The sequence below is a fragment of the Streptopelia decaocto genome (assembly GCF_964273445.1).
Source record: "Streptopelia decaocto genome assembly, chromosome: 1".
NCBI classification, from domain to species: Eukaryota; Metazoa; Chordata; class Aves; order Columbiformes; family Columbidae; genus Streptopelia; species Streptopelia decaocto.
In genome coordinates this window covers 40,402,594-40,414,834 of record NC_138663.1, presented here as the reverse complement: position 1 = coordinate 40,414,834, position 12,241 = coordinate 40,402,594, and the positions used below count along the sequence as shown (strand labels likewise).

The following is a 12,241-nucleotide window of genomic DNA, read 5'->3' as shown; positions in this document are numbered from 1 at the left end:
AGTGGCTTATCAATTCTCCACAGCTCGAACTGGTAAACTTCAGCAAAAGTGCTACTAGCTACAGAAAGTATAAAACCTAAGTGATAGTTAGCACAAAACAAAGAGAACCTTCAGTGGTAAATATTTAATATAAACTAATATAAAATTCCTTGAGGACTTGCAAAAAAAAAAAAAAAGTATCATCTTGCTCTAGGAAAATATTTAGTCAATTTTACTGCAAGAATTGCAAAACTGGCAGCATTTCCAACCCCAAACACCTCAAAACCACAAGAGTTGCACAGATCAAGAGACCCATATTCAATCACTTACTTTTAATGCTTTATATATAAAAAACCCTTCTTTTACTTCACATAACACACTAAGGAGAGGAAATTTGTAAGTTAAACACTTAAATTCCATAAAAATAATGCAAAAATAGTCTTTAATAAAGCATCACTCTAAACAATATTAAGCTCAAATACAGTTTAACATCTTACCATCACAAATGCTATTTATGTTCCAGCTGGATAAAAGACTTCGAATATATCAAACCCTACCTTCTGAGCAGATTCCTTCTTTTTCTTATCCTCCTTCTTCCTTTTCTTGTCTTCCATTAACTGTTCTTCCCTTTCTTGCTCCTTCTCTCTGCCAAAACATGACAACCAATAATATGAGCACAATCAAGTTCTATAAGATGAGCCAGATGTACTATACCCCTCTTCCCCCCAAGAAAGGCAGTTGAGATACTAGATTCCTCTTATTATGATACTTCATTTGCATTTGATGGTTTCAATCCAACTGAGATAAGAAAAGCATCTTCTAGCTCAGTATGACCACAATCACACCACTTGCAGCATAAAGGAAAATTCCTTTAGTTGGATCAAGCCTCTTATAGCAGTACCCTATACAAATTAACTACATGTCTAATATTAGAAAATATCTTCAAGACATTTTGGCTAAAGTACCCTTTTAATTGGGTTGTGCTTTTATTTAATGAACAGTTTCATGAATCTTCTCATATGGTAAAAAAGGGAAGTTGTAATTTAATATAAGATCGTTTGGTCTGATACATTTATCTTCACAAGGGGAAGAGATTATTCTATTGCCTGTAGCTGTGTCACTTGTAAGAGACTAGAAGTGTCACATCAAATCAAAACCATCATTTATTATACAAATCACAAATTTAATTTCTAGCCTATTGTACCCACCCACAGAATTTTTGTGATGAAACTTGTAATATAAATTACTTTGCAGGGAATACATTTTTTTCCACAAGAACATTCTTTCAAAAAAGGAAGAAAAATATGTGCAGCTGCTACTGTTGTCAAGCTATCGTCTTGTTGCTATGTTTCGTATCAAATATGAAAGTACCAGAAAATAGTTAATTTTCTGCATATGTGGTATTGGCTGATCTGTTTCTATGGTGAACCACATTTTCGCTAATCAATTCTCTTCACTTCCTTAAAACTAAATTTAAGGCCAAGTTTTCACCTCACTTGGATCAATTCCTACTTATAGGAAAAGATTATGACAAAGACAATTAACGCAAAAAGATGATCTGGCAGATGAGGGGTAGGACCTTATGTGTACTTTACAAATGGGAAACAACGAGCAAGTATAATCTATGATCTTTCAGAAAAAGATTTCATGAAAAATAGAACAGCTTTATAAACAAAATGGGAGTTTATAATAGTACTGAGCTATTTCTTATATTTATGCACAAATCAAAGCTCTTTTTTGGTCACAATTTAAAAAGATTAGAGTTGAGTTGGCTTTGCTGTCACATCATTCAGAGTTTTTCTTCCATTGCATTTCTATGGTATAGGTAATATTTTTGTTTGCATTTTCAGTAGATACTGCCAGTCAGTGTACAAAGAGACATTTACATAACGAATCAATTTCCACAAAAATATTTTGAGATGTTATGTGTTAATCGCTTCCTGATTTAGGACTTCATGGAACTCTCTCAAAGAGCAAAGTTTCTACACACAGTAATAAAATCTTTCCCTTGTTTCCTAAAGTTAGGCTCTCCTTTTTAATGGGTGGAGAAAACACATAAGGGTAAGACGAGTCCTTAGTAACAACATTCTGAGGTTATTACCAAATGCAATTAATTAATAATGGCAAGTTCAGTCTGCATTTAACAAAGTTTGAGGCAAGCATTCCACATCATACAGAACAGCGTTTCATGCACTCTGACTGGTATTGCTTAAGCCAGGTCAGTTCCTGCTCTTTTCTCTGTAAAATGTCAAAGCACACTTCCCAGCCCTAAACTTTGGCAAGGAAAAGCCCAGCAGGTTGTTTTACTAACAGCACAAGATGTGACGCATTGGGGAGGCCAGTATACTTTGCATTGTCTGTCATAGCACCGAGATAAAATTTTCCATCTTCTTTAAGCTACAGATTGTATGCAATATGAAAAAGCTCTCCAGTGATGCTCTTATCTTTCAAAGTTACTATACCCTCAAATACTGTTCACTACATTCATACCGTCAAGCTACGTGAGCCTTTTGGGCTGCAATGCCAGTTACAAATATATTATTTCCAAAAAACTTCCTGCAGCAGGCAAAAGTTTAAGAGCTGTCTTAAAACAGCTGCTGAAAAAGGGTAAGATCAAAATACAAAATGACTTCCAGTAACTGCTTGGCACACAGCCATACTTTCAGTTTAAAGCACCTTCCTTAATTTTGCAAGCAGAAGAGCGCGGAATGGAAAATAATGAGAAAAAGGTCATATTCATAATCAAAGCTGAAGCTATGGCTTATTAATGACATATAGCGATAGAAGGAGCCAAGGACAAAAGATCCATAGCCCAGAAGTAAACATCTAGTTGTGGTCATCTGTCTTTGTGGTAAGTCCCGGACAGGGCGACTGCTGCTGCCGCTGCCTTGTTTCCAGACACACACGGACAAGTGGTACTGAGGATGCACAGAAACCTTTGTTTTGCATGGTGACCTCCCCTTCTTCTGCTCTTTTAGGACAGATGTGCACTTAATATTCCATTGGGCACATAAACAACAACTATAATATAGCAACAATCAATACTTAGTAATTTAGGTTTCAGTTCATGTAAGCACACAGTTAAGTTCTACTGATACAGAAAGGCATCCATCTGAACACTTGGGCTGCATCACAGCTACACCACCATGAAGTTCCTGACAAAACATAACTGAAACCTCACAAATATGTAGCACGTATGAAGTAACACTCTCCAAATGACAGAGCAACCATTGATGCCACAGACATGCTAATAATGTATCGCTAGAAACTTAACTGAATTAATGGGAAACAGCTCATTGCCATTCTGAGAATCACACTTGCCACCTTGCCGCTTTCACTCTGATGCACTTCAAGTTTTATGATCAAAGGTTTCCCTCTTCAGTTGTACGCAAAAAGCTTGTTAAACACAAAGTTATCTTGGAGTGTCAGGTGTTCTGATAAGTTTAACATAAACACAGCTTCCAAGTACATAAATTCATTCAGAAGACAACACTGACTATTAATCTTCTCTCATTAGCTAAAAAGCTGCTACTTCTTGGCCTGGTCAAGGAAACCAGGGGGGGTCCATGATGTGCAATCCAGTGACCAGCTGCCTACATTGACAAGATCAACATGGGGAGAAAATCCATCAACTCCAAATGAGTGGATTTAGAGTAATACAAGGGGGTGTGGGTTTGGTTTTTATTACCAGCACATAGTAATGGGAACACGGACACACCACAATCCTGCAAAGGAAGTTTGCTAAACAGCCAGCAGCAGCCAGTTTTTTACTTCAACTGTCTTCAAGAAAGCATGTGTCGATCTTAAAAATCTGACCTAATTGCACTTATGTTTCCTAAAAAATAATAATAAAAAATATATTAAAATTCAACATCACTGAAAAGTATTTTAAAAGTCTGTTATAGACTTTAACTCTGAGTAATCAAAGTAAGGCATATTAACAGCTTACAAATGAAAAGAAACTATAGGTTATAACCCAAAATTTTATTTTACAGAAGACCAAAACCAAATCAAACCAACCCAGTAGCTATGATGCACTACACTAAATGCCTTATGAAGTTCTTATAACAACCTCATCTGGCTAAGACAAAAGCAACCATTTCAGAGAAAAGGTTTTTTAGCTAGTTAACTAGAGAAGTAACAGAAAACACTTGTGAAGTTATTAAAACAGATAGCCATGTCAGGGGAATAAAAAAAAAAAAAATAAAAAAAAAAAAAAAAAAGTATTCAAGAAATGTGCCCTCCCCAAAACAATTTACCAATTTTTGGAAAATGTCACAAATCCTAGTATTAATTTTCCCAGAAAATTCTAAATAAAGACTTATTCTCACAATGTACGGGCTTGAGGCATGGGTAGAGGACAGAAGTTGCCTTCTAAGTTCTTGCTATCACAAACTGAATCGTGAAACAAGATGACGTATTACATATTGCACACTATCTGCTGGCAACACACTTTGATAGGGAGAGATAAAACGCCACACAAAACCCCCCCAACCCTACAAAGTCACTCTCAAACTAAAATTGCACAAAAAGTGTAAGCAAAATGTAAGAAATTAAAATTCCTAGAAACTCGGGAGTGGCACTCTACCAGTTCCCAGTTCCTCCCACAGAGCTACAGGACAACAATATAATACTGTTTGGAAGTTCCTCATACGTAAAGATGTGGACTAGATACCAGTGCTGTGAGTCATCTTCCCAACTCTTGACCCCATGCTTTGCTTACTTTCAGTACAGTTAATTTGGTTTAGCTGTACTATAACACAACAGAGGAGCGACAGTAAACTTCTATAGGTGCATGCTGTTCTTTGCATTGTAATAACCTTAGGATGATTTACAATCTGCTTCCAAATTGTGAGCCAACTCTTGTATCTTCTTCCAGACTAAGGGAGAATCCAAAACTACACTTGTAGGCTCAGCAGCACTGACAGAAAAAACTTTTATCTATATAGCTACAAGGTCTCATTAACAACTGTTAAATTTTCCCTAAAGGCTTTAGCCATAACTACCCAGAGTCAAAGGCTATCATAAGATAATGATTTGTATGCATAGACCAGTTTCACTTAGAGGCAACACTTGAGCAATTTACTAACTCTTTCTTACAGACAGGCCCCTTGTGATCCAAAATATCAGACCAGAAATATATTTCTGATCATTTAGAAATAGACAAAAAAGACTCAAAACTTTAGAGACCAAATCAGAAATTTAATCTACATTAAGGTACCCAACTTCAGTCCAGATTTAAAGCAAGATGACTTTCCAGCGAACTCTAACTACACGCATCTAAGCTTCTCCGCATTTCTGACAGTTTTCTCATTATCATAAATTTCTGACAAGTTATACAGCCTGGATATCAGCAGAATTAGCCATCACACATTGGTGTCTCAGAGGCATCGCAAGACACCATTATAACAAGCTCAAGGTCAGGTATCCTTCTAAGGCAAAAAGCTCCTCTCAGATGACACAGGGATGAAATCCCTCTGAGAAAAGTAAGCTGTGTTCAACAGTGCTATTTCATGAACAGTTTAATGCCACCACTGGAGAAGTAGGTTTAATCTTCTTCCACTTCATTCCTCCTCATCAAGCTCTGTCCCTGACCTTCCCTTGCTTGAGCCTTCTCTGGAACTCAGTTGATTGTATGGCAAGCAAATTCAAATCAGAGTAACTCACCTGGACCACATCCCTCATTTTGTAAACAGAATTAGCTTAGAGTATTATAAGATGAACAACAGAAGTAGTGCACAAAAGCAGCAAGGAACCTTCTCCTTTCAAAGGAACATGTTAAATTGGTTGCATTTGAATGAAACCGCACCTTATTGTATCGCAACACTTCTCCACACAGCACCCAATATAAACTGTATCACAGAAAGATCTCCTAGTAAAAGTGAGCACATTTTCTTTTGAAACCAACTCCTACATTGTTCTAATATATTAAGGAGACTGTTTCCTCTGAACTATATTTACTCCTTTACCCCATACTCTGCATATGGGACCCTCACATAGACACCTGCATCTGTGCAATTCTCCTAACTGTAACAGGGGCTTTATTGGTACAATCCTCTAGCCAAAATAAAGTATTTATATATACACACATTAAAATGTATAAGCTGACTACAAATAAGGGTCATGAGCAATGAAGAAAAAGCGTACTACCAACTCCCAAATGAGGGCTTGCACATTAATGTGCAAGCAAAGAACACTGGCAGTTTTACTACTTCAAACGCTCAAGGTGGATGAAAGGTTTTGAACTGTGTCAGGAAGCTGGATGTCAGAAACGAAAAACGAAGCAAAACTAAATTCACTGCTACCAGAGTATAGAAATCTTTACATTTTTATGTTTACTTTCATCCAACATATCCCACGAAACAGACATGCTCCATTATTTCAACAGCATGAGGAGAGTATGGCATGTCCAAACAGGCAAGTGTGCTCCAGCACATTCAAACAGAACATCAAACAGAAGCAAGACATAACACAGCATGGGATAAATCCCAGGGCTGACAGATCCTAAATTCCTAAAGGTACAATTAACTTCCACCAGACTAAGCTACATAAAGGCTAAATGATCTCGCTGACCAAAATATTAAAAATCAAATTGCTTTTATGTTAAAAAAAAAAAAGTTAAAATGCACAACACCATGGCCACATTGTTAAGCAATGTTTGCATGCATAAATCAGACAGACATAAGCCATACAAAAGCCAGTGAAATAAGGCACAGCCATTCAGAAAGTCAGGCTTTAGGGAGAACTGGCAAAAATGGAATATGAAATTATTTTAGGCCAAATGAATTCTCATGTTTACAAGGAAAAAAAAAAGGATCCTTCAAAATAGCAGCCGTGAAGATCCAGAGTATAAATATTTCAAAGAGGAAAATAAAGAAGACTAACAGTTCACTTGAAAAAGAGACTTAAATCTACAGCATCGTTGAACAACTGCTCTATCAAATAAGGGATAAACTATCTAGTTTTAAATTGACCAGTTAGTAAAAGGACGACTGTCACACACTTTCTGAATGAAAGTGAAAAACAGGGTATCAGAACTCAGCCCTTCAGTAGAGTATGAAATTAAAACTTCCATATTTGTAACATATGTACATAGCATAACACATGTAAGACAAGAAAATGTGTCACACACCTGCCCTGCAAGGGTAAGCTGAGCCTTTTATACACACACAAGATACACTTTGCCATATATTAAATGAAAAGACTTTAGAAAGTGTGTTTTTATGAATGCTGTATAAAGCTGGGTTCTCAAAAGGCAAAAGATTATTGCTCATCAAGGAGTTAGAGCAAGCTGCTTTTCTCTTCTCTTTGGCTGAAAACCAAAACAGCGTCACAGCAAGAAGTTTGCTTACTTTAAATAGCATATCTGGAACAACTGATATGCCTTTATCGCAGCAAAACATCAGTAATTTGGAGTCGCTGTAGAAAATAATCAGCTTTAAAACATTGGCAAACTGACTTTGCTAAAAGTACTTTTTTCTAGAGAAAGACTCCTCATAGACAGCTATTAAACTTGTTAATAGAGTAAGATTAAGTCTTTGTGGAGGATTTATATATATATATATACACATACATACATTTACATACTTACATACACAATTATTTACACAATAGAAGGAAAAAAACTTTGACTGTTTACTTTATGGGCTGTTTACTTTAAATAACTTGACAGTATAAGGCCTACAATGCAACAATAAGTGCTCATAAATAAGGAGGTTTCGTTCTCCACGCTTCAGTAAGTGCTTTGGTGGAAGGGATTAATTTCAGTTTTAATAGTCTCCTTTTAATAAGAAAACCTTGGATTGTGTAAGAAAAATAACTGAAATGTTTTTAATGTTCCATATTTCTTGCTTGCACTCCTTTTACAGAGTTACTCTTTCCAGCTGTATCACTTATATACATTCATAGAATGAATTCTAGGTACAATCTAAAATTTCCAAATGTTAGCCATAGCTGATAAAAAGTTTTAAGAAAACAGAAAGTGATGGCCCAAGTTCTAGAACACAAGAACTAAGTGAGCTTCCTCCCGTTTCAGTCTTCAAATGCTTCAGAGTTCTTACAGATCAGTAATTATTATTTCAGAGCATGCGCACTCTTGCATACCAAAGATGCAGATAAAGTGTGTTTAGAGAATTGTGAAATGCCATAAAAATAGCCCAAGAATGGCAAAACATTCAGTTAGAAATCTGCCTGTAATTAAGATGCCCAGTAATTTATTGTATCAGAACATTCATTCAGCAAGACACAGTTCTATTCAAGACTTCAAGGTTTTGTGTGATTATCACATAACCTTATTTTCCTGTAAAAACTATTCACATGCGTAGAAAGCTCCATTATCTACAACTGTTTGCCAGAAAAAATGCTGTTGTGGTTCCAAAAGCCACAAAAAATAGGAAGAGAAACAAATGCATAACAAAACATGGAAGACTAAAAGAATGACAGCTACCACAATAAAATCTCAATAAAGAACCTGCCTGCTACAGGCTTAGAGAGAAACAAGTCAGTTTTTTGACAAAGAGCTAGCATTCCTCAAGTATAGTTGAGATCTCTGTTCCACTACAAATGATCTATCCTGCTAATATGTACTCTTTCAAGCTCTAAATCTCCCTGAAGCCATACTTTCAGCAAATAAGAAGAAAGACTACCTGGCAAAATTTTTCTCTGTATTTTCCACTAAGTGAAGTCCTTTCATTTCTGCAATGATTGGAGTGTGTGGGGGTTATATCACAGCTCTGGACAGCTGCACCACTCTGAGGGAGCTGCTGCTGAACTCGCTTTTGCATGCGAGACACTTCTTTTTACTACACTACCCAAAAAGAACATTTTACCTACCTCACTGTCCATACAGAAATACCTCAAGAGTCCTACTTTACCACACAACACGGGCTTTGAAATGAATGAAGGCTATCTGGGAAAAGTGCCAGATGTCAGTTAAAGGATTGCTTATTAGTCTGCAAGTGCAGTATGCACAAGTAGTTGCCAGTATTGCTTTGTATTAAAAGATTAAGAGATGTAAACTCTACAAGTTTTATAATCTCTAATGATGTCAATGGCAGGAGAAAAAAAATCCTTTCAGTTGAAAATTAAAGAAGAAAAGTTGCACAGAACATTTCCCCTACACAGTCCTTTCCATGATATGGTGGGTTTTTTTTGGTTTTGCTGTTTCTTTTCTTGAGGGGTGGAGGCAGTTGGTGTGTCTGTTGGTTTTCTGTGGGGGTTTTTTTGTGTGTTTTATTAACCAATTCATCTTTTGGCATTGAAAGGTGTTTTCTGCACTAGATACTCTTACTAGTCTCACCATGAGAATCACAAGTAATTCTGACTGAAGGGCCCTCTGGAAGTCACCTGCAATCTGGTCTAACCCCACACTCAGAGTGGTACCATCACCAAGCAGGTTGCTAAGGACCTAGTCACATTCTGAGCATCTCCAGGGATAGAGAGATTATCGCCACTGTGAAGAGCTTATTTCGTTTTGGTTTTTTTGTGTGTTTTTGCTTGTTTGTTTTTTAACTACACCCATCATATCTGCCTCTCCCAATATCTATTCAGAATTTCTTCTCTGCAACTTGTGCTTGCCATCTCCTGTTTATGACTGTGGACCAGGACGAGTCTGTCTCTCTACACCCTCCCATTAGTCAGTTGAAGACAGAGCACCATTACCCTAAGTATAGAAGGCTAAGGCCTTCTATTTCTAAGGCTGAAGAAAGCCAGTCCTCTCAGCCTCTCCTCATGCAAAATGTGCTCCAGAACACTAATCATCCAAGTGGTCATTTAATACGTCAGTGTCTTTCCCGCATGAGAGCCACAACTGGACACAGCATGTCAAAGGTAGACACTCAAGTGTTGAAAAGAATCACTTCTCTTGACCCACTGGCCATACCCTTGCTAATATAGCCCAGCACATGGCTGTTTTCTTAACAGCAAGGACACTCTTAGAGGAGAATGAGCAAGTATTTCTGTACTTAGTGGCCCAGTGAGCAGACCCTGAAGCAGAAACCCCTAAATGAGCCACCCCCCACTTCAGGTGCCCGGATCAGTCCACCACTGCATTTTGCAGCCCAGATGGTCTCTGCAAGTCACACTCCAAGCTCTAACGGCAGCTTTACCAGTGCCTCACTGGGGCTCCGAACTGGCTAAAAGTTGTGACACAAGTGAAGCTGATGAGCATTACTGCCATCTTAATAATGCATTCTTGTAGGTATGTATGAGATGTGCTATAAAAAACTCCACCTGTTTACTGTTAATCTTCTGACTGTAGTTAAAAAGCAAATGCTATCTCCTGGCTAGGTGTAAACTTAATTTTAACAAAAGCAGCTCTGTATCATCTTAAATTACACATTTCTGTCTTAAATGCAAATAATATAATTATTTTTAACACTAAAAGAAGTCCCAAGAAATGAATCTATTTGCTATGGTTACTATGCCACAGTACGCCAAACAATGATGACATTTGTTTTAATGTCAGAATGTGACATTTCAGATAGAATACTGAAAAAAGTATAATAGAGTTTAATTAAATGAAACATTTTCTGCCATAGCATCATTTGTGGTAGCAGCACAGGCCATACAGACAGGAAGAAACTGGATCATACAGAATCTTTGAGAACAGAAGCAGTTACATTTAAAACAAACTTTAACATTTCTTTGATTATGACTGACATTTTTATATTTGTGCTTCTCAGTCATAAAGAAAAACAGAGACCTAAAAGTCATCCTGGTAAAGATCCAAACTATCTGAAGATACAGGAAACAGGGGAAGGTGGAAATAAAGAAAACATTAGATAATACCACATTACAGTGTTATTGCTGTAGTTTAACACACTTTAAAATATTGGAGGTTTTCTTAACTTTCATGGAGTGGCACTTCAGGAAGGATCCATAAAAAAAACCCTGAAATATGTGTAGGAGTGAAGCAGTTTCTATTGAGTGACAGGTAAATTACTAAAAAACAAAACAAAAACCACCACCACCAAAACCAACAAAAAAACCTCACCACAACAACCACCAAAAAACCCCCAACAAACAACCATCCATCCACCCACCCACTATCCCAAACCAGACAGCAGCATGCTGCTTAAAAGCAGCAGCTATTGAATGATGAGGTGCTTGGAATTGTACCTGCCCGGACATATTTTAAGGATACCCTCACAGCATCAGAATGGCACAATTTATACCTAATTTTATAAATTACCTGATTGTTTACTTCTACTCAATTTCCAAAGAAACACTCTAAATTCACTTGCTATAAAAACCAAAACACTTTATGCAAGTGAATTAATAGCCTGACAAGCACATTACATACCTCCAGATCTGTATAATATTGTAAAATTTTCCATATACAGTGCTTCAGGGCACTGTAGTAATGAAAATAACATTTATCAAACTGTAAGTCATTATTTTAATTATACTAAATCAAAATACTAAAGCGAGAATGTATTTAATTTTATCAGTGGGAAGTTAAGAACAAGGTTTTCCATACAAAGTTATTATTCATCTGTTGTAGGCCAAACTGGAAGAACCAGCAAGTTAAGGTTACTTGAACTTCTAATACATTAAAAAAAACAACTCTTACAGCTTGCTCAGATTTTCTTGGCAAAGGCATTTAAGGTTTGTATTTTCTACTCCAGTTATTGCCTCAGGCAATATTTATTTTTAACAGGTAAGAAAATTCATTCAGCTACTTCCTGCAAATATTCAGCTACAAAGTTTCAGCACTGTCATGATCCATATCAGGAAGTCTAAAATAAAGGCAGAAAGAAAATTAAGTAACATATTTTGCAGGTCTGGGAAACGCTGTATAAATCTTGCCAAATTACCGTCTCTTCAAACAAATCTGTGTGTGTCCAGTATATTCAGCTGGGCTTGGGCAGGTAGATTCTTGATATTTCATTACTACTAAGCTTGCTCCATAAATTAAGGCATATAACCAGGATTATACGAAGAATCCTTTTTTCGTAACTGCTGATTTTGCAGACTACAAACCATTGTTTATCCTTGCTAAAGACAAACACTACGCCTCTCCATCCTTACGCCAGTTGAGCTGAGAGCTGAAGCAGGACTAAAGGCAAGTAAAAAGCCTCCAGGAACAAGCTGTACAACCAGACTGCAATACAGCAGGAGAAAGATCCAGGTGCTTTCAATTTGAATCCACCATAATGCACACGTACAAACCAGCGCTTGCATTCAGCTGTGCCTCACAAGTCACTGCGCAAGCTGGTTCCTTCACAAAGTACTTTAAATAACAGTTTTGAAGCCCCTTGTT

At 37.0% G+C, this 12,241-nt stretch overlaps 1 protein-coding gene across 9 annotated transcripts in view; it reads right to left on the bottom strand.

Annotated features, from left to right (window-relative positions):
* TNRC6B (trinucleotide repeat containing adaptor 6B) overlaps positions 1-12,241 on the bottom strand; it is a 130,414-nt gene that overhangs the window by 42,852 nt on the left and 75,321 nt on the right. For all 9 annotated transcript variants that reach the window (XM_082046901.1, XM_082046907.1, XM_082046906.1 and 6 more), the window contains one exon: positions 537-624. In XM_082046901.1, coding sequence (XP_081903027.1) covers positions 537-624 — 88 coding nt within the window. The remainder of the gene's footprint in view (positions 1-536; positions 625-12,241) is intronic.